General features: G+C 53.3%; 1 protein-coding gene across 1 annotated transcript in view; it reads right to left on the bottom strand.

Moving 5' to 3' along the window:
- Window positions 1–27962, bottom strand: part of LOC139240490 (histone lysine demethylase PHF8-like) — a 99484-nt gene that overhangs the window by 26932 nt on the left and 44590 nt on the right. The window contains exon 15 of the mRNA XM_070869025.1: window positions 27268–27596. Coding sequence (XP_070725126.1) covers window positions 27268–27596 — 329 coding nt within the window. The remainder of the gene's footprint in view (window positions 1–27267; window positions 27597–27962) is intronic.

Genomic DNA, 27962 nt, shown 5'->3' with positions numbered 1-27962 from the left:
ACTACACTGTCCCCATCAAACACTCCCAGGGCAGGTACAGGGGGTTAGATACAGAGTAAAGCTCCCTCGACACTGTCCCATCAAACACTCCCAGGGCAGGTACAGGGGGTTAGATACAGAGTAAAGCTCCCTCTACACTGTCCCCATCAAACACTCCAAGGGCAGGTACAGGGGGTAAGATACAGAGTAAAGCTCCCTCTACACTGTCCCTATCAAACACTCCCAGGGCAGGTACAGGGGGTTAGATACAGAGTAAAGCTCCCTCGACACTGTCCCATCAAACACTCCCAGGGCAGGTACAGGGGGTTAGATACAGAGTACAGCTCCCTCGACACTGTCCCATCAAACACTCCCAGGGCAGGTACAGGGGGTTAGATACAGAGTAAAGCTCCCTCTACACTGTCCCATCAAACACTCCCAGGGTAGCTACAGGGGGTTAGATACAGAGTAAAGGTCCCTCTACACTGTCCCATCAAACACTCCCAGGGCAGGTACGGCACGGGGTTAGATACAGAGTAAAGCTCCCTCTACAATGTCCCATCACACACTCCCAGGGCAGGTACAGGGGGTTAGATACAGAGTAAAGCTCCCTCTACACTGTCCCATCAAACACTCCCAGGGCAGGTACAGGGGGTTAGATACAGAGTAAAGCTCCCTCTACACTGTCCCATCAAACACTCCCAGGGCAGGTACAGGGGGTTAGATACAGAGTAAAGCTCCCTCTACACTGTCCCATCAAACACTCCCAGGGCAGGTACAGGGGGTTAGATACAGAGTAAAGCTCCCTCGACACTGTCCCATCAAACACTCCCAGGGCAGGTACAGCACAGGGTTAGATACAGAGTAAAGCTCCCTCCACACTGTCCCCATCAAACACTCCCAGGGCAGGTACAGGGGGTTAGATACAGAGTAAAGCTCCCTCTACACAGTCCCATCAAACACTCCCAGAGCAGGTGCAGGGGGTTAGATACAGAGCAAAGCTCCCTCTACACTGTCCCATCAAACACTCCCAGGGCAGGTACAGGGGGTTAGATACAGAAGTAAAGCTCCCTCTACACTGTCCCCATCAAACACTCCCAGGGCAGGTACAGGGGGTTAGATACAGAGTAAAGCTCCCTCGACACTGTCCCATCAAACACTCCCAGGGCAGGTACAGGGGGTTAGATACAGAGTAAAGCTCCCTCTACACTGTCCCCATCAAACACTCCAAGGGCAGGTACAGGGCGTTAGATACAGAGTAAAGCTCCCTCTACACAGTCCCTATCAAACACTCCCAGGGCAGGTACAGGGGGTTAGATACAGAGTAAAGCTCCCTCGACACTGTCCCATCAAACACTCCCAGGGCAGGTACAGGGGGTTCGATACAGAGTACAGCTCCCTCGACACTGTCCCATCAAACACTCCCAGGGCAGGTACAGGGGGTTAGATACAGAGTAAAGCTCCCTCTACACTGTCCCATCAAACACTCCCAGGGCAGCTACAGGGGGTTAGATACAGAATAAAGGTCCCTCTACATTGTCCCATCAAACACTCCCAGGGCAGGTACGGCACGGGGTTAGATACAGAGTAAAGCTCCCTCTACACTGTCCCATCACACACTCCCAGGGCAGGTACAGGGGGTTAGATACAGAGTAAAGCTCCCTCTACACTGTCCCATCAAACACTCCCACGGCAGGTACAGGGGGTTAGATACAGAGTAAAGCTCCCTCTACACTGCCCCATCAAACACTCCCAGGGCAGGTACAGGGGGTTAGATACAGAGTAAAGCTCCCTCTACACTGTCCCATCAAACACTCCCAGGGCAGGTACAGGGGGTTAGATACAGAGTAAAGCTCCCTCTACACTGTCCCATCAAACACTCCCAGGGCAGGTACAGGGGGTTAGATACAGAGTAAAGCTCCCTCGACACTGTCCCATCAAACACTCCCAGGGCAGGTACAGCACAGGGTTAGATACAGAGTAAAGCTCCCTCTACACTGTCCCCATCAAACACTCCCAGGGCAGGTACAGGGGGTTAGATACAGAGTAAAGCTCCCTCTACACAGTCCCATCAAACACTCCCAGAGCAGGTACAGGGGGTTAGATACAGAGCAAAGCTCCCTCTACACTGTCCCATCAAACACTCCCAGGACAGGTACAGGGGGTTAGATACAGAGCAAAGCTCCCTCGACACTGTCCCATCAAACACTCCCAGGGCAGGTACAGCACAGGGTTAGATACAGAGTAAAGCTCCCTCTACACTGTCCCCATCAAACACTCGCAGGGCAGGTACAGGGGGTTAGATACAGAGTAAAGCTCCCTCTACACTGTCCCCATCAATGAACTCCCAGGGCAGGTACAGGGGGTTAGATACAGAGTAAAGCTCCCTCGACACTGTCCCATCAAACACTCCCAGGGCAGGTACAGGGGGTTAGATACAGAGTAAAGCTCCCTCTACACTGTCCCCATCAAACACTCCAAGGGCAGGTACAGGGGGTAAGATACAGAGTAAAGCTCCCTCTACACTGTCCCTATCAAACACTCCCAGGGCAGGTACAGGGGGTTAGATACAGAGTAAAGCTCCCTCGACACTGTCCCATCAAACACTCCCAGGGCAGGTACAGGGGGTTAGATACAGAGTACAGCTCCCTCGACACTGTCCCATCAAACACTCCCAGGGCAGGTACAGGGGGTTAGATACAGAGTAAAGCTCCCTCTACACTGTCCCATCAAACACTCCCAGGGTAGCTACAGGGGGTTAGATACAGAGTAAAGGTCCCTCTACACTGTCCCATCAAACACTCCCAGGGCAGGTACGGCACGGGGTTAGATACAGAGTAAAGCTCCCTCTACACTGTCCCATCACACACTCCCAGGGCAGGTACAGGGGGTTAGATACAGAGTAAAGCTCCCTCTACACTGTCCCATCAAACACTCCCAGGGCAGGTACAGGGGGTTAGATACAGAGTAAAGCTCCCTCTACACTGCCCCATCAAACACTCCCAGGGCAGGTACAGGGGGTTAGATACAGAGTAAAGCTCCCTCTACACTGTCCCATCAAACACTCCCAGGGCAGGTACAGGGGGTTAGATACAGAGTAAAGCTCCCTCTACACTGTCCCATCAAACACTCCCAGGGCAGGTACAGGGGGTTAGATACAGAGTAAAGCTCCCTCGACACTGTCCCATCAAACACTCCCAGGGCAGGTACAGCACAGGGTTAGATACAGAGTAAAGCTCCCTCCACACTGTCCCCATCAAACACTCCCAGGGCAGGTACAGGGGGTTAGATACAGAGTAAAGCTCCCTCTACACAGTCCCATCAAACACTCCCAGAGCAGGTACAGGGGGTTAGATACAGAGCAAAGCTCCCTCTACACTGTCCCATCAAACACTCCCAGGACAGGTACAGGGGGTTAGATACAGAGCAAAGCTCCCTCTACACTGTCCCATCAAACACTCCCAGGGCAGGTACAGGGGGTTAGATACAGAAGTAAAGCTCCCTCTACACTGTCCCCATCAAACACTCCCAGGGCAGGTACAGGGGGTTAGATACAGAGTAAAGCTCCCTCGACACTGTCCCATCAAACACTCCCAGGGCAGGTACAGGGGGTTAGATACAGAGTAAAGCTCCCTCGACACTGTCCCATCAAACACTCCCAGGGCAGGTACAGGGGGTTAGATACAGAGTAAAGCTCCCTCTACACTGTCCCATCAAACACTCCCAGGGCAGCTACAGGGGGTTAGATACAGAATAAAGGTCCCTCTACATTGTCCCATCAAACACTCCCAGGGCAGGTACGGCACGGGGTTAGATACAGAGTAAAGCTCCCTCTACACGGTCCCATCACACACTCCCAGGGCAGGTACAGGGGGTTAGATACAGAGTAAAGCTCCCTCTACACTGTCCCATCAAACACTCCCACGGCAGGTACAGGGGGTTAGATACAGAGTAAAGCTCCCTCTACACTGCCCAATCAAACACTCCCAGGGCAGGTACAGGGGGTTAGATACAGAGTAAAGCTCCCTCTACACTGTCCCATCAAACACTCCCAGGGCAGGTACAGGGGGTTAGATACAGAGTAAAGCTCCCTCTACACTGTCCCATCAAACACTCCCAGGGCAGGTACAGGGGGCTAGATACAGAGTAAAGCTCCCTCGACACTGTCCCATCAAACACTCCCAGGGCAGGTACAGCACAGGGTTAGATACAGAGTAAAGCTCCCTCTACACTGTCCCCATCAAACACTCCCAGGGCAGGTACAGGGGGTTAGATACAGAGTAAAGCTCCCTCTACACAGTCCCATCAAACACTCCCAGGGCAGGTACGGCACGGGGTTAGATACAGAGTAAAGCTCCCTCTACACGGTCCCATCACACACTCCCAGGGCAGGTACAGGGGGTTAGATACAGAGTAAAGCTCCCTCTACACTGTCCCATCAAACACTCCCACGGCAGGTACAGGGGGTTAGATACAGAGTAAATCTCCCTCGACACTGTCCCATCAAACACTCCCAGGGCAGGTACAGCACAGGGTTAGATACAGAGTAAAGCTCCCTCTACACTGTCCCCATCAAACACTCCCAGGGCAGGTACAGGGGGTTAGATACAGAGTAAAGCTCCCTCTACACAGTCCCATCAAACACTCCCAGGGCAGGTACGGCACGGGGTTAGATACAGAGTAAAGCTCCCTCTACACGGTCCCATCACACACTCCCAGGGCAGGTACAGGGGGTTAGATACAGAGTAAAGCTCCCTCTACACTGTCCCATCAAACACTCCCAGGGCAGGTACAGGGGGTTAGATACAGAGTAAAGCTCCCTCGACACTGTCCCATCAAACACTCCCAGGGCAGGTACAGCACAGGGTTAGATACAGAGTAAAGCTCCCTCTACACTGTCCCCATCAAACACTCCCAGGGCAGATACAGGGGGTTAGATACAGAGTAAAGCTCCCTCTACACAGTCCCATCAAACACTCCCAGAGCAGGTACAGGGGGTTAGATACAGAGCAAAGCTCCCTCTACACTGTCCCATCAAACACTCCCAGGACAGGTACAGGGGGTTAGATACAGAGCAAAGCTCCCTCGACACTGTCCCATCAAACACTCCCAGGGCAGGTACAGCACAGGGTTAGATACAGAGTAAAGCTCCCTCTACACTGTCCCCATCAAACACTCCCAGGGCAGGTACAGGGGGTTAGATACAGAGTAAAGCTCCCTCTACACTGTCCCCATCAATGAACTCCCAGGGCAGGTACAGGGGGTTAGATACAGAGTAAAGCTCCCTCGACACTGTCCCATCAAACACTCCCAGGGCAGGTACAGGGGGTTAGATACAGAGTAAAGCTCCCTCTACACTGTCCCCATCAAACACTCCCAGGGCAGGTACAGGGGGTTAGATACAGAGTAAAGCTCCCTCGACACTGTCCCATCAAACACTCCCAGGGCAGGTACAGGGGGTTAGATACAGAAGTAAAGCTCCCTCCACACTGTCCCCATCAAACACTCCCAGGGCAGGTACAGGGGGTTAGATACAGAGTAAAGCTCCCTCTACACTGTCCCCATCAATGAACTCCCAGGGCAGGTACAGGGGGTTAGATACAGAGTAAAGCTCCCTCGACACTGTCCCATCAAACACTCCCAGGGCAGGTACAGGGGGTTAGATACAGAGTAAAGCTCCCTCTACACTGTCCCATCAAACACTCCCAGGGCAGGTACAGGGGGTTAGATACAGAAGTAAAGCTCCCTCTACACTGTCCCCATCAAACACTCCCAGGGCAGGTACAGGGGGTTAGATACAGAAGTAAAGCTCCCTCTACACTGGCCCCATCAAACACTCCCAGGGCAGGTACAGGGGGTTAGATACAGAGTAAAGCTCCCTCTACACTGTCCCCATCAATGAACTCCCAGGGCAGGTACAGGGGGTTAGATACAGAGTAAAGCTCCCTCTGCACTGTCCCATCAAACACTCCCAGGGCAAGTACAGGGGGTTAGATACAGAGTAAAGCACCCTCAACACTGTCCCCATCAAACACTCCCAGGGCAAGTACAGCACGGGGTTAGATACAGAGTAAAGCTCCCTCTACACTGTCCCATCAAACACTCCCAGGGCAGGTACAGGGGGTTAGATACAGAGTAAAGCTCCCTCTACACTGTCCCATCAAACACTCCCAGGGCAGGTACAGGGGATTAGATACAGAGTAAAGCTCCCTCTACACTGTCCCATCAAACACTCCCAGGGCAGGTACAGGGCGTCAGATACAGAGTAAAGCTCCCTCGACACTGTCCCATCAAACACTCCCAGGGCAGGTACAGGGGGTTAGATACAGAGTAAAGCTCCCTCTACACTGTCCCCATCAAACACTCCAAGGGCAGGTACAGGGGGTAAGATACAGAGTAAAGCTCCCTCTACACTGTCCCTATCAAACACTCCCAGGGCAGGTACAGGGGGTTAGATACAGAGTAAAGCTCCCTCGACACTGTCCCATCAAACACTCCCAGGGCAGGTACAGGGGGTTAGATACAGAGTACAGCTCCCTCGACACTGTCCCATCAAACACTCCCAGGGCAGGTACAGGGGGTTAGATACAGAGTAAAGCTCCCTCTACACTGTCCCATCAAACACTCCCAGGGCAGCTACAGGGGGTTAGATACAGAGTAAAGGTCCCTCTACACTGTCCCATCAAACACTCCCAGGGCAGGTACGGCACGGGGTTAGATACAGAGTAAAGCTCCCTCTACACTGTCCCATCACACACTCCCAGGGCAGGTACAGGGGGTTAGATACAGAGTAAAGCTCCCTCTACACTGTCCCATCAAACACTCCCAGGGCAGGTACAGGGGGTTAGATACAGAGTAAAGCTCCCTCTACACTGCCCCATCAAACACTCCCAGGGCAGGTACAGGGGGTTAGATACAGAGCAAAGCTCCCTCTACACTGTCCCATCAAACACTCCCAGGACAGGTACAGGGGGTTAGATACAGAGCAAAGCTCCCTCGACACTGTCCCATCAAACACTCCCAGGGCAGGTACAGGGGGTTAGATACAGAAGTAAAGCTCCCTCTACACTGTCCCCATCAAACACTCCAAGGGCAGGTACAGGGGGTTAGATACAGAGTAAAGCTCCCTCGACACTGTCCCATCAAACACTCCCAGGGCAGGTACAGGGGGTTAGATACAGAGTAAAGCTCCCTCTACACTGTCCCCATCAAACACTCCAAGGGCAGGTACAGGGGGTTAGATACAGAGTAAAGCTCCCTCTACACTGTCCCTATCAAACACTCCCAGGGCAGGTACAGGGGGTTAGATACAGAGTAAAGCTCCCTCTACACTGTCCCATCAAACACTCCCAGGGCAGGTACAGGGGGTTAGATACAGAGTACAGCTCCCTCGACACTGTCCCATCAAACACTCCCAGGGCAGGTACGGCACGGGGTTAGATACAGAGTAAAGCTCCCTCTACACTGTCCCATCAAACACTCCCAGGGCAGCTACAGGGGGTTAGATACAGAGTAAAGGTCCCTCTACACTGTCCCATCAAACACTCCCAGGGCAGGTACGGCACGGGGTTAGATACAGAGTAAAGCTCCCTCTACACTGTCCCATCACACACTCCCAGGGCAGGTACAGGGGGTTAGATACAGAGTAAAGCTCCCTCTACACTGTCCCATCAAACACTCCCAGGGCAGGTACAGGGGGTTAGATACAGAGTAAAGCTCCCTCTACACTGCCCCATCAAACACTCCCAGGGCAGGTACAGGGGGTTAGATACAGAGTAAAGCTCCCTCTACACTGTCCCATCAAACACTCCCAGGGCAGGTACAGGGGGTTAGATACAGAGTAAAGCTCCCTCTACACTGTCCCATCAAACACTCCCAGGGCAGGTACAGGGGGTTAGATACAGAGTAAAGCTCCCTCGACACTGTCCCATCAAACACTCCCAGGGCAGGTACAGCACAGGGTTAGATACAGAGTAAAGCTCCCTCTACACTGTCCCCATCAAACACTCCCAGGGCAGGTACAGGGGGTTAGATACAGTGTAAAGCTCCCTCTACACAGTCCCATCAAACACTCCCAGAGCAGGTACAGGGGGTTAGATACAGAGCAAAGCTCCCTCTACACTGTCCCATCAAACACTCCCAGGACAGGTACAGGGGGTTAGATACAGAGCAAAGCTCCCTCGACACTGTCCCATCAAACACTCCCAGGGCAGGTACAGCACAGGGTTAGATACAGAGTAAAGCTCCCTCTACACTGTCCCCATCAAACACTCCCAGGGCAGGTACAGGGGGTTAGATACAGAGTAAAGCTCCCTCTACACTGTCCCCATCAATGAACTCCCAGGGCAGGTACAGGGGGTTAGATACAGAGTAAAGCTCCCTCGACACTGTCCCATCAAACACTCCCAGGGCAGGTACAGGGGGTTAGATACAGAGTAAAGCTCCCTCTACACTGTCCCCATCAAACACTCCCAGGGCAGGTACAGGGGGTTAGATACAGAGTAAAGCTCCCTCGACACTGTCCCATCAAACACTCCCAGGGCAGGTACAGGGGGTTAGATACAGAGTAAAGCTCCCTCTACACTGTCCCCATCAATGAACTCCCAGGGCAGGTACAGGGGGTTAGATACAGAGTAAAGCTCCCTCGACACTGTCCCATCAAACACTCCCAGGGCAGGTACAGGGGGTTAGATACAGAGTAAAGCTCCCTCTACACTGTCCCATCAAACACTCCCAGGGCAGGTACAGGGGGTTAGATACAGAGTAAAGCTCCCTCTACACTGTCCCCATCAATGAACTCCCAGGGCAGGTACAGGGGGTTAAATACAGAGTAAAGCTCGCTCTACACTGTCCCATCAAACACTCCCAGGGCAGGTACAGGGGGTTAGATACAGAGTAAAGCTCCCTCTCCACTGTCCCATCAAACACTCCCAGGGCAGGTACAGCACGGGGTTAGATACAGAGTAAAGCTCCCTCTACACTGTCCCATCAAACACTCCCAGGGCAGGTACAGGGGGTTAGATACAGAGTAAAGCTCCCTCGACACTGTCCCATCAAACACTCCCAGGGCAGGTACAGGGGGTTAGATACAAAGTAAAGCTCCCTCTACACTGTCCCATCAAACACTCCCAGGGCAGGTACAGGGGGTTAGATACAGAGTAAAGCTCCCTCTACACTGTCCCATCAAACACTCCCACGGCAGGTACAGGGGGTTAGATACAGAGTAAAGCTCCCTCTACACTGCCCCATCAAACACTCCCAGGGCAGGTACAGGGGGTTAGATACAGAGTAAAGCTCCCTCTACACTGTCCCATCAAACACTCCCAGGGCAGGTACAGGGGGTTAGATACAGAGTAAAGCTCCCTCTACACTGTCCCATCAAACACTCCCAGGGCAGGTACAGGGGGTTAGATACAGAGTAAAGCTCCCTCGACACTGTCCCATCAAACACTCCCAGGGCAGGTACAGCACAGGGTTAGATACAGAGTAAAGCTCCCTCTACACTGTCCCCATCAAACACTCCCAGGGCAGGTACAGGGGGTTAGATACAGAGTAAAGCTCCCTCTACACAGTCCCATCAAACACTCCCAGAGCAGGTACAGGGGGTTAGATACAGAGCAAAGCTCCCTCTACACTGTCCCATCAAACACTCCCAGGACAGGTACAGGGGGTTAGATACAGAGCAAAGCTCCCTCGACACTGTCCCATCAAACACTCCCAGGGCAGGTACAGCACAGGGTTAGATACAGAGTAAAGCTCCCTCTACACTGTCCCCATCAAACACTCCCAGGGCAGGTACAGGGGGTTAGATACAGAGTAAAGCTTCCTCTACACTGTCCCCATCAATGAACTCCCAGGGCAGGTACAGGGGGTTAGATACAGAGTAAAGCTCCCTCGACACTGTCCCATCAAACACTCCCAGGGCAGGTACAGGGGGTTAGATACAGAGTAAAGCTCCCTCTACACTGTCCCCATCAAACACTCCCAGGGCAGGTACAGGGGGTTAGATACAGAGTAAAGCTCCCTCGACACTGTCCCATCAAACACTCCCAGGGCAGGTACAGGGGGTTAGATACAGAAGTAAAGCTCCCTCCACACTGTCCCCATCAAACACTCCCAGGGCAGGTACAGGGGGTTAGATACAGAGTAAAGCTCCCTCTACACTGTCCCCATCAATGAACTCCCAGGGCAGGTACAGGGGGTTAGATACAGAGTAAAGCTCCCTCGACACTGTCCCATCAAACACTCCCAGGGCAGGTACAGGGGGTTAGATACAGAGTAAAGCTCCCTCTACACTGTCCCATCAAACACTCCCAGGGCAGGTACAGGGGGTTAGATACAGAAGTAAAGCTCCCTCTACACTGTCCCCATCAAACACTCCCAGGGCAGGTACAGGGGGTTAGATACAGAAGTAAAGCTCCCTCTACACTGGCCCCATCAAACACTCCCAGGGCAGGTACAGGGGGTTAGATACAGAGTAAAGCTCCCTCTACACTGTCCCCATCAATGAACTCCCAGGGCAGGTACAGGGGGTTAGATACAGAGTAAAGCTCCCTCTACACTGTCCCCATCAATGAACTCCCAGGGCAGGTACAGGGGGTCAGATACAGAGTAAAGCCCCCTCTACACTGTCCCATCAAACACTCCCAGGGCAGGTACAGCACGGGGTTAGATACAGAGTAAAGCTCCCTCTACACTGTCCCATCAAACACTCCCAGGGCAGGTACAGGGGGTTAGATACAGAGTAAAGCTCCCTCGACACTGTCCCATCAAACACTCCCAGGGCAGGTACAGGGGGTTAGATACAAAGTAAAGCTCCCTCTACACTGTCCCATCAAACACTCCCAGGGCAGGTACAGCATGGGGTTAGATACAGAGTAAAGCTCCCTTTACACTGTCCCATCAAACACTCCCAGGGCAGGTACAGGGGGTTAGATACAGAGTAAAGCTCCCTCTACACTGTCCCATCAAATACTCCAAGGGCAGGTACAGCATGGGGTTAGATACAGAGTAAAGCTCCCTCTACACTGTCCCATCAAACACTCCCAGGGCAGGTACAGGGGGTTAGATACAGAGTAAAGCTCCCTTTACACTGTCCTATCAAACACTCCCAGGGCAGGTACAGGGGGTTAGATACAGAGTAAAGCTCCCTCTACACTGTCCCATCAAACACTCCCAGGGCAGCTACAGGGGGTTAGATACAGAGTAAAGCTCCCCCTACACTGTCCGATCAAACACTCCCAGGGCAGGTACAGGGGGTTAGATACAGAGTAAAGCTCCCTCTGCACTGTCCCATCAAACACTCCCAGGGCAAGTACAGGGGGTTAGATACAGAGTAAAGCACCCTCAACACTGTCCCCATCAAACACTCCCAGGGCAAGTACAGCACGGGGTTAGATACAGAGTAAAGCTCCCTCTACACTGTCCCATCAAACACTCCCAGGGCAGGTACAGGGGGTTAGATACAGAGTAAAGGTCCCTCTACACTGTCCCATCAAACACTCCCAGGGCAGGTACAGGGGATTAGATACAGAGTAAAGCTCCCTCTACACTGTCCCATCAAACACTCCCAGGGCAGGTACAGGGCGTTAGATACAGAGTAAAGCTCCCTCGACACTGTCCCATCAAACACTCCCAGGGCAGGTACAGGGGGTAAGATACAGAGTAAAGCTCCCTCTACACTGTCCCTATCAAACACTCCCAGGGCAGGTACAGGGGGTTAGATACAGAGTAAAGCTCCCTCGACACTGTCCCATCAAACACTCCCAGGGCAGGTACAGGGGGTTAGATACAGAGTACAGCTCCCTCGACACTGTCCCATCAAACACTCCCAGGGCAGGTACAGGGGGTTAGATACAGAGTAAAGCTCCCTCTACACTGTCCCATCAAACACTCCCAGGGCAGCTACAGGGGGTTAGATACAGAGTAAAGGTCCCTCTACACTGTCCCATCAAACACTCCCAGGGCAGGTACGGCACGGGGTTAGATACAGAGTAAAGCTCCCTCTACACTGTCCCATCACACACTCCCAGGGCAGGTACAGGGGGTTAGATACAGAGTAAAGCTCCCTCGACACTGTCCCATCAAACACTCCCAGGGCAGGTACAGGGGGTTAGATACAGAGTAAAGCTCCCTCTACACTGTCCCCATCAAACACTCCAAGGGCAGGTACAGGGGGTTAGATACAGAGTAAAGCTCCCTCTACACTGTCCCTATCAAACACTCCCAGGGCAGGTACAGGGGGTTAGATACAGAGTAAAGCTCCCTCTACACTGTCCCATCAAACACTCCCAGGGCAGGTACAGGGGGTTAGATACAGAGTACAGCTCCCTCGACACTGTCCCATCAAACACTCCCAGGGCAGGTACAGGGGGTTAGATACAGAGTAAAGCTCCCTCTACACTGTCCCATCAAACACTCCCAGGGCAGCTACAGGGGGTTAGATACAGAGTAAAGGTCCCTCTACACTGTCCCATCAAACACTCCCAGGGCAGGTACGGCACGGGGTTAGATACAGAGTAAAGCTCCCTCTACACTGTCCCATCACACACTCCCAGGGCAGGTACAGGGGGTTAGATACAGAGTAAAGCTCCCTCTACACTGTCCCATCAAACACTCCCAGGGCAGGTACAGGGGGTTAGATACAGAGTAAAGCTCCCTCTACACTGTCCCATCAAACACTCCCAGGGCAGGTACAGGGGGTTAGATACAGAGTAAAGCTCCCTCGACACTGTCCCATCAAACACTCCCAGGGCAGGTACAGGGGGTTAGATACAGAGTAAAGCTCCCTCTACACTGTCCCCATCAAACACTCCAAGGGCAGGTACAGGGGGTAAGATACAGAGTAAAGCTCCCTCTACACTGTCCCTATCAAACACTCCCAGGGCAGGTACAGGGGGTTAGATACAGAGTAAAGCTCCCTCGACACTGTCCCATCAAACACTCCCAGGGCAGGTACAGGGGGTTAGATACAGAGTACAGCTCCCTCGACACTGTCCCATCAAACACTCCCAGGGCAGGTACAGGGGGTTAGATACAGAGTAAAGCTCCCTCTACACTGTCCCATCAAACACTCCCAGGGCAGCTACAGGGGGTTAGATACAGAGTAAAGGTCCCTCTACACTGTCCCATCAAACACTCCCAGGGCAGGTACGGCACGGGGTTAGATACAGAGTAAAGCTCCCTCTACACTGTCCCATCACACACTCCCAGGGCAGGTACAGGGGGTTAGATACAGAGTAAAGCTCCCTCTACACTGTCCCATCAAACACTCCCAGGGCAGGTACAGGGGGTTAGATACAGAGTAAAGCTCCCTCTACACTGCCCCATCAAACACTCCCAGGGCAGGTACAGGGGGTTAGATACAGAGCAAAGCTCCCTCTACACTGTCCCATCAAACACTCCCAGGACAGGTACAGGGGGTTAGATACAGAGCAAAGCTCCCTCGACACTGTCCCATCAAACACTCCCAGGGCAGGTACAGGGGGTTAGATACAGAAGTAAAGCTCCCTCTACACTGTCCCCATCAAACACTCCAAGGGCAGGTACAGGGGGTTAGATACAGAGTAAAGCTCCCTCGACACTGTCCCATCAAACACTCCCAGGGCAGGTACAGGGGTTAGATACAGAGTAAAGCTCCCTCTACACTGTCCCCATCAAACACTCCAAGGGCAGGTACAGGGGGTTAGATACAGAGTAAAGCTCCCTCTACACTGTCCCTATCAAACACTCCCAGGGCAGGTACAGGGGGTTAGATACAGAGTAAAGCTCCCTCTACACTGTCCCATCAAACACTCCCAGGGCAGGTACAGGGGGTTAGATACAGAGTACAGCTCCCTCGACACTGTCCCATCAAACACTCCCAGGGCAGGTACAGGGGGTTAGATACAGAGTAAAGCTCCCTCTACACTGTCCCATCAAACACTCCCAGGGCAGCTACAGGGGGTTAGATACAGAGTAAAGGTCCCTCTACACTGTCCCATCAAACACTCCCAGGGCAGGTACGGCACGGGGTTAGATACAGAGTAAAGCTCCCTCTACACTGTCCCATCACACACTCCCAGGGCAGGTACAGGGGGTTAGATACAGAGTAAAGCTCCCTCTACACTGTCCCATCAAACACTCCCAGGGCAGGTACAGGGGGTTAGATACAGAGTAAAGCTCCCTCTACACTGCCCCATCAAACACTCCCAGGGCAGGTACAGGGGGTTAGATACAGAGTAAAGCTCCCTCTACACTGTCCCATCAAACACTCCCAGGGCAGGTACAGGGGGTTAGATACAGAGTAAAGCTCCCTCTACACTGTCCCATCAAACACTCCCAGGGCAGGTACAGGGGGTTAGATACAGAGTAAAGCTCCCTCGACACTGTCCCATCAAACACTCCCAGGGCAGGTACAGCACAGGGTTAGATACAGAGTAAAGCTCCCTCTACACTGTCCCCATCAAACACTCCCAGGGCAGGTACAGGGGGTTAGATACAGTGTAAAGCTCCCTCTACACAGTCCCATCAAACACTCCCAGAGCAGGTACAGGGGGTTAGATACAGAGCAAAGCTCCCTCTACACTGTCCCATCAAACACTCCCAGGACAGGTACAGGGGGTTAGATACAGAGCAAAGCTCCCTCGACACTGTCCCATCAAACACTCCCAGGGCAGGTACAGCACAGGGTTAGATACAGAGTAAAGCTCCCTCTACACTGTCCCCATCAAACACTCCCAGGGCAGGTACAGGGGGTTAGATACAGAGTAAAGCTCCCTCTACACTGTCCCCATCAATGAACTCCCAGGGCAGGTACAGGGGGTTAGATACAGAGTAAAGCTCCCTCGACACTGTCCCATCAAACACTCCCAGGGCAGGTACAGGGGGTTAGATACAGAGTAAAGCTCCCTCTACACTGTCCCCATCAAACACTCCCAGGGCAGGTACAGGGGGTTAGATACAGAGTAAAGCTCCCTCGACACTGTCCCATCAAACACTCCCAGGGCAGGTACAGGGGGTTAGATACAGAGTAAAGCTCCCTCTACACTGTCCCCATCAATGAACTCCCAGGGCAGGTACAGGGGGTTAGATACAGAGTAAAGCTCCCTCGACACTGTCCCATCAAACACTCCCAGGGCAGGTACAGGGGGTTAGATACAGAGTAAAGCTCCCTCTACACTGTCCCATCAAACACTCCCAGGGCAGGTACAGGGGGTTAGATACAGAGTAAAGCTCCCTCTACACTGTCCCCATCAATGAACTCCCAGGGCAGGTACAGGGGGTTAAATACAGAGTAAAGCTCGCTCTACACTGTCCCATCAAACACTCCCAGGGCAGGTACAGGGGGTTAGATACAGAGTAAAGCTCCCTCTCCACTGTCCCATCAAACACTCCCAGGGCAGGTACAGCACGGGGTTAGATACAGAGTAAAGCTCCCTCTACACTGTCCCATCAAACACTCCCAGGGCAGGTACAGGGGGTTAGATACAGAGTAAAGCTCCCTCGACACTGTCCCATCAAACACTCCCAGGGCAGGTACAGGGGGTTAGATACAAAGTAAAGCTCCCTCTACACTGTCCCATCAAACACTCCCAGGGCAGGTACAGGGGGTTAGATACAGAGTAAAGCTCCCTCTACACTGTCCCATCAAACACTCCCACGGCAGGTACAGGGGGTTAGATACAGAGTAAAGCTCCCTCTACACTGCCCCATCAAACACTCCCAGGGCAGGTACAGGGGGTTAGATACAGAGTAAAGCTCCCTCTACACTGTCCCATCAAACACTCCCAGGGCAGGTACAGGGGGTTAGATACAGAGTAAAGCTCCCTCTACACTGTCCCATCAAACACTCCCAGGGCAGGTACAGGGGGTTAGATACAGAGTAAAGCTCCCTCGACACTGTCCCATCAAACACTCCCAGGGCAGGTACAGCACAGGGTTAGATACAGAGTAAAGCTCCCTCTACACTGTCCCCATCAAACACTCCCAGGGCAGGTACAGGGGGTTAGATACAGAGTAAAGCTCCCTCTACACAGTCCCATCAAACACTCCCAGAGCAGGTACAGGGGGTTAGATACAGAGCAAAGCTCCCTCTACACTGTCCCATCAAACACTCCCAGGACAGGTACAGGGGGTTAGATACAGAGCAAAGCTCCCTCGACACTGTCCCATCAAACACTCCCAGGGCAGGTACAGCACAGGGTTAGATACAGAGTAAAGCTCCCTCTACACTGTCCCCATCAAACACTCCCAGGGCAGGTACAGGGGGTTAGATACAGAGTAAAGCTTCCTCTACACTGTCCCCATCAATGAACTCCCAGGGCAGGTACAGGGGGTTAGATACAGAGTAAAGCTCCCTCGACACTGTCCCATCAAACACTCCCAGGGCAGGTACAGGGGGTTAGATACAGAGTAAAGCTCCCTCTACACTGTCCCCATCAAACACTCCCAGGGCAGGTACAGGGGGTTAGATACAGAGTAAAGCTCCCTCGACACTGTCCCATCAAACACTCCCAGGGCAGGTACAGGGGGTTAGATACAGAAGTAAAGCTCCCTCCACACTGTCCCCATCAAACACTCCCAGGGCAGGTACAGGGGGTTAGATACAGAGTAAAGCTCCCTCTACACTGTCCCCATCAATGAACTCCCAGGGCAGGTACAGGGGGTTAGATACAGAGTAAAGCTCCCTCGACACTGTCCCATCAAACACTCCCAGGGCAGGTACAGGGGGTGAGATACAGAGTAAAGCTCCCTCTACACTGTCCCATCAAACACTCCCAGGGCAGGTACAGGGGGTTAGATACAGAAGTAAAGCTCCCTCTACACTGTCCCCATCAAACACTCCCAGGGCAGGTACAGGGGGTGAGATACAGAAGTAAAGCTCCCTCTACACTGGCCCCATCAAACACTCCCAGGGCAGGTACAGGGGGTTAGATACAGAGTAAAGCTCCCTCTACACTGTCCCCATCAATGAACTCCCAGGGCAGGTACAGGGGGTTAGATACAGAGTAAAGCTCCCTCTACACTGTCCCCATCAATGAACTCCCAGGGCAGGTACAGGGGGTCAGATACAGAGTAAAGCCCCCTCTACACTGTCCCATCAAACACTCCCAGGGCAGGTACAGCACGGGGTTAGATACAGAGTAAAGCTCCCTCTACACTGTCCCATCAAACACTCCCAGGGCAGGTACAGGGGGTTAGATACAGAGTAAAGCTCCCTCGACACTGTCCCATCAAACACTCCCAGGGCAGGTACAGGGGGTTAGATACAAAGTAAAGCTCCCTCTACACTGTCCCATCAAACACTCCCAGGGCAGGTACAGCATGGGGTTAGATACAGAGTAAAGCTCCCTTTACACTGTCCCATCAAACACTCCCAGGGCAGGTACAGGGGGTTAGATACAGAGTAAAGCTCCCTCTACACTGTCCCATCAAATACTCCAAGGGCAGGTACAGCATGGGGTTAGATACAGAGTAAAGCTCCCTCTACACTGTCCCATCAAACACTCCCAGGGCAGGTACAGGGGGTTAGATACAGAGTAAAGCTCCCTTTACACTGTCCTATCAAACACTCCCAGGGCAGGTACAGCGGGTTAGATACAGAGTAAAGCTCCCTCTACACTGTCCCATCAAACACTCCCAGGGCAGCTACAGGGGGTTAGATACAGAGTAAAGCTCCCCCTACACTGTCCGATCAAACACTCCCAGGGCAGGTACAGGGGGTTAGATACAGAGTAAAGCTCCCTCTGCACTGTCCCATCAAACACTCCCAGGGCAAGTACAGGGGGTTAGATACAGAGTAAAGCACCCTCAACACTGTCCCCATCAAACACTCCCAGGGCAAGTACAGCACGGGGTTAGATACAGAGTAAAGCTCCCTCTACACTGTCCCATCAAACACTCCCAGGGCAGGTACAGGGGGTTAGATACAGAGTAAAGGTCCCTCTACACTGTCCCATCAAACACTCCCAGGGCAGGTACAGGGGATTAGATACAGAGTAAAGCTCCCTCTACACTGTCCCATCAAACACTCCCAGGGCAGGTACAGGGCGTTAGATACAGAGTAAAGCTCCCTCGACACTGTCCCATCAAACACTCCCAGGGCAGGTACAGGGGGTTAGATACAGAGTAAAGCTCCCTCTACACTGTCCCCATCAAACACTCCAAGGGCAGGTACAGGGGGTAAGATACAGAGTAAAGCTCCCTCTACACTGTCCCTATCAAACACTCCCAGGGCAGGTACAGGGGGTTAGATACAGAGTAAAGCTCCCTCGACACTGTCCCATCAAACACTCCCAGGGCAGGTACAGGGGGTTAGATACAGAGTACAGCTCCCTCGACACTGTCCCATCAAACACTCCCAGGGCAGGTACAGGGGGTTAGATACAGAGTAAAGCTCCCTCTACACTGTCCCATCAAACACTCCCAGGGCAGCTACAGGGGGTTAGATACAGAGTAAAGGTCCCTCTACACTGTCCCATCAAACACTCCCAGGGCAGGTACGGCACGGGGTTAGATACAGAGTAAAGCTCCCTCTACACTGTCCCATCACACACTCCCAGGGCAGGTACAGGGGGTTAGATACAGAGTAAAGCTCCCTCGACACTGTCCCATCAAACACTCCCAGGGCAGGTACAGGGGGTTAGATACAGAGTAAAGCTCCCTCTACACTGTCCCCATCAAACACTCCAAGGGCAGGTACAGGGGGTTAGATACAGAGTAAAGCTCCCTCTACACTGTCCCTATCAAACACTCCCAGGGCAGGTACAGGGGGTTAGATACAGAGTAAAGCTCCCTCTACACTGTCCCATCAAACACTCCCAGGGCAGGTACAGGGGGTTAGATACAGAGTACAGCTCCCTCGACACTGTCCCATCAAACACTCCCAGGGCATGTACAGGGGGTTAGATACAGAGTAAAGCTCCCTCTACACTGTCCCATCAAACACTCCCAGGGCAGCTACAGGGGGTTAGATACAGAGTAAAGGTCCCTCTACACTGTCCCATCAAACACTCCCAGGGCAGGTACGGCACGGGGTTAGATACAGAGTAAAGCTCCCTCTACACTGTCCCATCACACACTCCCAGGGCAGGTACAGGGGGTTAGATACAGAGTAAAGCTCCCTCTACACTGCCCCATCAAACACTCCCAGGGCAGGTACAGGGGGTTAGATACAGAGTAAAGCTCCCTCTACACTGCCCCATCAAACACTCCCAGGGCAGGTACAGGGGGTTAGATACAGAGTAAAGCTCCCTCTACACTGTCCCATCAAACACTCCCAGGGCAGGTACAGGGGGTTAGATACAGAGTAAAGCTCCCTCTACACTGTCCCATCAAACACTCCCAGGGCAGGTACAGGGGGTTAGATACAGAGTAAAGCTCCCTCGACACTGTCCCATCAAACACTCCCAGGGCAGGTACAGGGGGTTAGATACAGAGTAAAGCTCCCTCGACACTGTCCCATCAAACACTCCCAGGGCAGGTACAGGGGGTTAGATACAGAGTAAAGCTCCCTCTACACTGTCCCCATCAAACACTCCCAGGGCAGGTACAGGGGGTTAGATACAGAGTAAAGCTCCCTCGACACTGTCCCATCAAACACTCCCAGGGCAGGTACAGGGGGTTAGATACAGAAGTAAAGCTCCCTCTACACTGTCCCCATCAAACACTCCCAGGGCAGGTACAGGGGGTTAGATACAGAGTAAAGCTCCCTCTACACTGTCCCCATCAATGAACTCCCAGGGCAGGTACAGGGGGTTAGATACAGAGTAAAGCTCCCTCGACACTGTCCCATCAAACACTCCCAGGGCAGGTACAGGGGGTTAGATACAGAGTAAAGCTCCCTCTACACTGTCCCATCAAACACTCCCAGGGCAGGTACAGGGGGTTAGATACAGAGTAAAGCTCCCTCTACACTGTCCCCATCAATGAACTCCCAGGGCAGGTACAGGGGGTTAAATACAGAGTAAAGCTCGCTCTACACTGTCCCATCAAACACTCCCAGGGCAGGTACAGGGGGTTAGATACAGAGTAAAGCTCCCTCTCCACTGTCCCATCAAACACTCCCAGGGCAGGTACAGCACGGGGTTAGATACAGAGTAAAGCTCCCTCTACACTGTCCCATCAAACACTCCCAGGGCAGGTACAGGGGGTTAGATACAGAGTAAAGCTCCCTCGACACTGTCCCATCAAACACTCCCAGGGCAGGTACAGGGGGTTAGATACAAAGTAAAGCTCCCTCTACACTGTCCCATCAAACACTCCCAGGGCAGGTACAGCATGGGGTTAGATACAGAGTAAAGCTCCCTCTACACTGTCCCATCAAACACTCCCAGGGCAGGTACAGGGGGTTAGATACAGAGTAAAGCTCCCTCTACACTGTCCCATCAAACACTCCCAGGGCAGGTACAGGGGGTTAGATACAGAGTAAAGCTCCCTCTACACTGTCCCCATCAATGAACTCCCAGGGCAGGTACAGGGGGTTAAATACAGAGTAAAGCTCGCTCTACACTGTCCCATCAAACACTCCCAGGGCAGGTACAGGGGGTTAGATACAGAGTAAAGCTCCCTCTCCACTGTCCCATCAAACACTCCCAGGGCAGGTACAGCACGGGGTTAGATACAGAGTAAAGCTCCCTCTGCACTGTCCCATCAAACACTCCCAGGGCAGGTACAGGGGGTTAGATACAGAGTAAAGCTCCCTCGACACTGTCCCATCAAACACTCCCAGGGCAGGTACAGGGGGTTAGATACAAAGTAAAGCTCCCTCTACACTGTCCCATCAAACACTCCCAGGGCAGGTACAGGGGGTTAGATACAGAGTAAAGCTCCCTCTACACTGTCCCATCAAACACTCCCACGGCAGGTACAGGGGGTTAGATACAGAGTAAAGCTCCCTCTACACTGCCCCATCAAACACTCCCAGGGCAGGTACAGGGGGTTAGATACAGAGTAAAGCTCCCTCTACACTGTCCCATCAAACACTCCCAGGGCAGGTACAGGGGGTTAGATACAGAGTAAAGCTCCCTCTACACTGTCCCATCAAACACTCCCAGGGCAGGTACAGGGGGTTAGATACAGAGTAAAGCTCCCTCGACACTGTCCCATCAAACACTCCCAGGGCAGGTACAGCACAGGGTTAGATACAGAGTAAAGCTCCCTCTACACTGTCCCCATCAAACACTCCCAGGGCAGGTACAGGGGGTTAGATACAGAGTAAAGCTCCCTCTACACAGTCCCATCAAACACTCCCAGAGCAGGTACAGGGGGTTAGATACAGAGCAAAGCTCCCTCTACACTGTCCCATCAAACACTCCCAGGACAGGTACAGGGGGTTAGATACAGAGCAAAGCTCCCTCGACACTGTCCCATCAAACACTCCCAGGGCAGGTACAGCACAGGGTTAGATACAGAGTAAAGCTCCCTCTACACTGTCCCCATCAAACACTCCCAGGGCAGGTACAGGGGGTTAGATACAGAGTAAAGCTTCCTCTACACTGTCCCCATCAATGAACTCCCAGGGCAGGTACAGGGGGTTAGATACAGAGTAAAGCTCCCTCGACACTGTCCCATCAAACACTCCCAGGGCAGGTACAGGGGGTTAGATACAGAGTAAAGCTCCCTCTACACTGTCCCCATCAAACACTCCCAGGGCAGGTACAGGGGGTTAGATACAGAGTAAAGCTCCCTCGACACTGTCCCATCAAACACTCCCAGGGCAGGTACAGGGGGTTAGATACAGAAGTAAAGCTCCCTCCACACTGTCCCCATCAAACACTCCCAGGGCAGGTACAGGGGGTTAGATACAGAGTAAAGCTCCCTCTACACTGTCCCCATCAATGAACTCCCAGGGCAGGTACAGGGGGTTAGATACAGAGTAAAGCTCCCTCGACACTGTCCCATCAAACACTCCCAGGGCAGGTACAGGGGGTTAGATACAGAGTAAAGCTCCCTCTACACTGTCCCATCAAACACTCCCAGGGCAGGTACAGGGGGTTAGATACAGAAGTAAAGCTCCCTCTACACTGTCCCCATCAAACACTCCCAGGGCAGGTACAGGGGGTTAGATACAGAAGTAAAGCTCCCTCTACACTGGCCCCATCAAACACTCCCAGGGCAGGTACAGGGGGTTAGATACAGAGTAAAGCTCCCTCTACACTGTCCCCATCAATGAACTCCCAGGGCAGGTACAGGGGGTTAGATACAGAGTAAAGCTCCCTCTACACTGTCCCCATCAATGAACTCCCAGGGCAGGTACAGGGGGTCAGATACAGAGTAAAGCCCCCTCTACACTGTCCCATCAAACACTCCCAGGGCAGGTACAGCACGGGGTTAGATACAGAGTAAAGCTCCCTCTACACTGTCCCATCAAACACTCCCAGGGCAGGTACAGGGGGTTAGATACAGAGTAAAGCTCCCTCGACACTGTCCCATCAAACACTCCCAGGGCAGGTACAGGGGGTTAGATACAAAGTAAAGCTCCCTCTACACTGTCCCATCAAACACTCCCAGGGCAGGTACAGCATGGGGTTAGATACAGAGTAAAGCTCCCTTTACACTGTCCCATCAAACACTCCCAGGGCAGGTACAGGGGGTTAGATACAGAGTAAAGCTCCCTCTACACTGTCCCATCAAATACTCCAAGGGCAGGTACAGCATGGGGTTAGATACAGAGTAAAGCTCCCTCTACACTGTCCCATCAAACACTCCCAGGGCAGGTACAGGGGGTTAGATACAGAGTAAAGCTCCCTTTACACTGTCCTATCAAACACTCCCAGGGCAGGTACAGGGGGTTAGATACAGAGTAAAGCTCCCTCTACACTGTCCCATCAAACACTCCCAGGGCAGCTACAGGGGGTTAGATACAGAGTAAAGCTCCCCCTACACTGTCCGATCAAACACTCCCAGGGCAGGTACAGGGGGTTAGATACAGAGTAAAGCTCCCTCTGCACTGTCCCATCAAACACTCCCAGGGCAAGTACAGGGGGTTAGATACAGAGTAAAGCACCCTCAACACTGTCCCCATCAAACACTCCCAGGGCAAGTACAGCACGGGGTTAGATACAGAGTAAAGCTCCCTCTACACTGTCCCATCAAACACTCCCAGGGCAGGTACAGGGGGTTAGATACAGAGTAAAGGTCCCTCTACACTGTCCCATCAAACACTCCCAGGGCAGGTACAGGGGATTAGATACAGAGTAAAGCTCCCTCTACACTGTCCCATCAAACACTCCCAGGGCAGGTACAGGGCGTTAGATACAGAGTAAAGCTCCCTCGACACTGTCCCATCAAACACTCCCAGGGCAGGTACAGGGGGTTAGATACAGAGTAAAGCTCCCTCTACACTGTCCCCATCAAACACTCCAAGGGCAGGTACAGGGGGTAAGATACAGAGTAAAGCTCCCTCTACACTGTCCCTATCAAACACTCCCAGGGCAGGTACAGGGGGTTAGATACAGAGTAAAGCTCCCTCGACACTGTCCCATCAAACACTCCCAGGGCAGGTACAGGGGGTTAGATACAGAGTACAGCTCCCTCGACACTGTCCCATCAAACACTCCCAGGGCAGGTACAGGGGGTTAGATACAGAGTAAAGCTCCCTCTACACTGTCCCATCAAACACTCCCAGGGCAGCTACAGGGGGTTAGATACAGAGTAAAGGTCCCTCTACACTGTCCCATCAAACACTCCCAGGGCAGGTACGGCACGGGGTTAGATACAGAGTAAAGCTCCCTCTACACTGTCCCATCACACACTCCCAGGGCAGGTACAGGGGGTTAGATACAGAGTAAAGCTCCCTCGACACTGTCCCATCAAACACTCCCAGGGCAGGTACAGGGGGTTAGATACAGAGTAAAGCTCCCTCTACACTGTCCCCATCAAACACTCCAAGGGCAGGTACAGGGGGTTAGATACAGAGTAAAGCTCCCTCTGCACTGTCCCTATCAAACACTCCCAGGGCAGGTACAGGGGGTTAGATACAGAGTAAAGCTCCCTCTACACTGTCCCATCAAACACTCCCAGGGCAGGTACAGGGGGTTAGATACAGAGTACAGCTCCCTCGACACTGTCCCATCAAACACTCCCAGGGCAGGTACAGGGGGTTAGATACAGAGTAAAGCTCCCTCTACACTGTCCCATCAAACACTCCCAGGGCAGCTACAGGGGGTTAGATACAGAGTAAAGGTCCCTCTACACTGTCCCATCAAACACTCCCAGGGCAGGTACGGCACGGGGTTAGATACAGAGTAAAGCTCCCTCTACACTGTCCCATCACACACTCCCAGGGCAGGTACAGGGGGTTAGATACAGAGTAAAGCTCCCTCTACACTGTCCCATCAAACACTCCCAGGGCAGGTACAGGGGGTTAGATACAGAGTAAAGCTCCCTCTACACTGCCCCATCAAACACTCCCAGGGCAGGTACAGGGGGTTAGATACAGAGTAAAGCTCCCTCTACACTGTCCCATCAAACACTCCCAGGGCAGGTACAGGGGGTTAGATACAGAGTAAAGCTCCCTCTACACTGTCCCATCAAACACTCCCAGGGCAGGTACAGGGGGTTAGATACAGAGTAAAGCTCCCTCGACACTGTCCCATCAAACACTCCCAGGGCAGGTACAGGGGGTTAGATACAGAGTAAAGCTCCCTCGACACTGTCCCATCAAACACTCCCAGGGCAGGTACAGGGGGTTAGATACAGAGTAAAGCTCCCTCTACACTGTCCCCATCAAACACTCCCAGGGCAGGTACAGGGGGTTAGATACAGAGTAAAGCTCCCTCGACACTGTCCCATCAAACACTCCCAGGGCAGGTACAGGGGGTTAGATACAGAAGTAAAGCTCCCTCTACACTGTCCCCATCAAACACTCCCAGGGCAGGTACAGGGGGTTAGATACAGAGTAAAGCTCCCTCTACACTGTCCCCATCAATGAACTCCCAGGGCAGGTACAGGGGGTTAGATACAGAGTAAAGCTCCCTCGACACTGTCCCATCAAACACTCCCAGGGCAGGTACAGGGGGTTAGATACAGAGTAAAGCTCCCTCTACACTGTCCCATCAAACACTCCCAGGGCAGGTACAGGGGGTTAGATACAGAGTAAAGCTCCCTCTACACTGTCCCCATCAATGAACTCCCAGGGCAGGTACAGGGGGTTAAATACAGAGTAAAGCTCGCTCTACACTGTCCCATCAAACACTCCCAGGGCAGGTACAGGGGGTTAGATACAGAGTAAAGCTCCCTCTCCACTGTCCCATCAAACACTCCCAGGGCAGGTACAGCACGGGGTTAGATACAGAGTAAAGCTCCCTCTACACTGTCCCATCAAACACTCCCAGGGCAGGTACAGGGGGTTAGATACAGAGTAAAGCTCCCTCGACACTGTCCCATCAAACACTCCCAGGGCAGGTACAGGGGGTTAGATACAAAGTAAAGCTCCCTCTACACTGTCCCATCAAACACTCCCAGGGCAGGTACAGCATGGGGTTAGATACAGAGTAAAGCTCCCTCTACACTGTCCCATCAAACACTCCCAGGGCAGGTACAGGGGGTTAGATACAGAGTAAAGCTCCCTCTACACTGTCCCATCAAACACTCCAAGGGCAGGTACAGCATGGGGTTAGATACAGAGTAAAGCTCCCTGTACACTGTCCCATCAAACACTCCCAGGGCAGGTACAGGGGGTTAGATACAGAGTAAAGCTCCCTTTACACTGTCCTATCAAACACTCCCAGGGCAGGTACAGGGGGTTAGATACAGAGTAAAGCTCCCTCTGCACTGTCCCATCAAACACTCCCAGGGCAGGTACAGGGGGTTAGATACAGAGTAAAGCTCCCTCTGCACTGTCCCATCAAACACTCCCAGGGCAAGTACAGGGGGTTAGATACAGAGTAAAGCACCCTCTACACTGTCCCCATCAAACACTCCCAGGGCAAGTACAGCACGGGGTTAGATACAGAGTAAAGCTCCCTCTACACTGTCCCATCAAACACTCCCAGGGCAGGTACAGGGGGTTAGATACAGAGTAAAGCTCCCTCTACACTGTCCCATCAAACACTCCCAGGGCAGGTACAGGGGATTAGATACAGAGTAAAGCTCCCTCTACACTGTCCCATCAAACACTCCCAGGGCAGGTACAGGGCGTTAGATACAGAGTAAAGCTCCCTCTACACTGTCCCCATCAAACACTCCCAGGGCAGGTACAGCACGGGGTTAGATACAGAGTAAAGCTCCCTCTACATTGTCCCATCAAACACTCCCAGGGCAGGTGCAGGGGGTTAGATACAGAGTAAAGCTCCCTCTACACTGTCCCATCAAACACTCCCAGGGCAGGTACAGGGGGTTAGATACAGAGTAAAGCTCCCTCTACACTGTCCCATGAAACACTCCCAGGGCAGGTACAGGGGGTTAGATACAGAGTAAAGCTCCCTCGACACTGTCCCATCAAACACTCCCGGGGCAGGTACAGGGGGCTAGATACAGAGTAAAGCTCCCTCTACACTGTCCCATCAGACACTCCCAGGGCAGGTACAGCACGGGGTTAGATACAGAGTAAAGCTCCCTCTACACTGTCCCATCAAACACTCCCAGGGCAGGTACAGGGGGTTAGATACAGAGTAAAGCTCCCTCTACACTGTCCCATCAAACACTCCCAGGGCAGGTACAGGGGGTTAGATACAGAGTAAAGCTCCCTCTACACTGTCCCATCAAACACTCCCAGGGCACCATAGCTGGTCCCTCGAAGCGAGGATGACTTGCTTCCACGCCAAAAAGGGACACGTTCACAGGTGTTTCAATGAAGGAGCTAATATTCCTGATCCCGAACTACATCCTGAAGGGTGGAAGATGCCTGTGCGTGGATTGTTTTTAACGTGGGGTGACTGTTGCACATCAGCCACCACACGGGGCTCGACAGAGCCAGGTCTTGGTCCAGGGGCAAGGGTTAACCAGGACGACTGGAGACCAGCTCTGCTGCACGGACCCAGTGCGCCCACATATCGCACACAGTGTGTGGGCTGGGCCCTGTGCTGCCCCCTGGGCCCCCGGCTCTCCTGGGCCGCGATCACGTCCCCCTGACAGTCTCTCGCCGCTCCGGCTGTGTCTGCCCGCGCACCAATCACCGGCCTGGACCTTGATGACATCACTCTTCGCTGGCTTACCCCCTCCTGCACCATCGCGCACCGCTCCGTGCTGCTCGCGGGCTCCAGCCTGCCGCTGGTGTAGATTACAGCTGCCGCGCCCCACCTCCCCCTCCCCCACGCTCACCGCCCCACCCCCGCCCCCCCACGCGCCCCTCGGAAGGACCCTCACCGTAGTCGGAGTCTTTGAAGCAGGCCCCGAGGCTGTCCTGGTCGTCGTAGCTGTCGTTGTCGCTGCCGGCGGAGCCGGGCCGGGCCCCGGGAGCCTTGCCGGCCTTCTTGGCCGGGCGCTGGGCCGGCTTGGCGCGGGCCTTCTTGCCGGCGGCCTGGGCGGTGGCGGAGGAGGGGCCGGAGCAGGAAGAGGAGGAGGGGCCCCCGCCAGCGCGCTCCTGCCCGCTGCTCCACCAGGCCTGCAGGCTGGAGCCCGGCGAGGCCTGCAGGTTGGCCATGCACAGCATGCCCTGGATGGCCTCCTGCGTGCTCGGCGAGGCCGGGGGCTGGCTGCGAGGGAGAGAGAGAGAGAGAGAGAGAGAGAGAGAGAGAGAAAAAACAATCGATCAGAGAGCGCGACGGCCGTCAGGCGCACAGGAAGATCCCACGAGAACGGGCACCCGCCCGAATACAGACTTGCGTTTATATAGGGCTCTCCCCCCGCCCCCCCCCCACCTCGGGACGTTCCAAAGTCCTTTTTTTTTTGAAGTGTGGTCGCTGTTTGGAAACGCAGCAGCCAATTTGCGCACAGCAAGCTCCCAGAAACAGCACTGTGTTAATGATCCGGATCGTCTGTTTCCGTGATGTTGAGGGATAAGTATTGGCTCCCCCCCCCCAACCCCGCCGCTCTTCTTCCAATAGGGCTGTAGGATCTTT

This window comes from Pristiophorus japonicus, chromosome 32 (genome assembly GCF_044704955.1).
Source record: "Pristiophorus japonicus isolate sPriJap1 chromosome 32, sPriJap1.hap1, whole genome shotgun sequence".
Taxonomy (NCBI): Eukaryota; Metazoa; Chordata; class Chondrichthyes; family Pristiophoridae; genus Pristiophorus; species Pristiophorus japonicus.
Note: the sequence above shows the minus strand (reverse complement) of the source record. Positions and strands in the feature narration are given on the sequence as shown.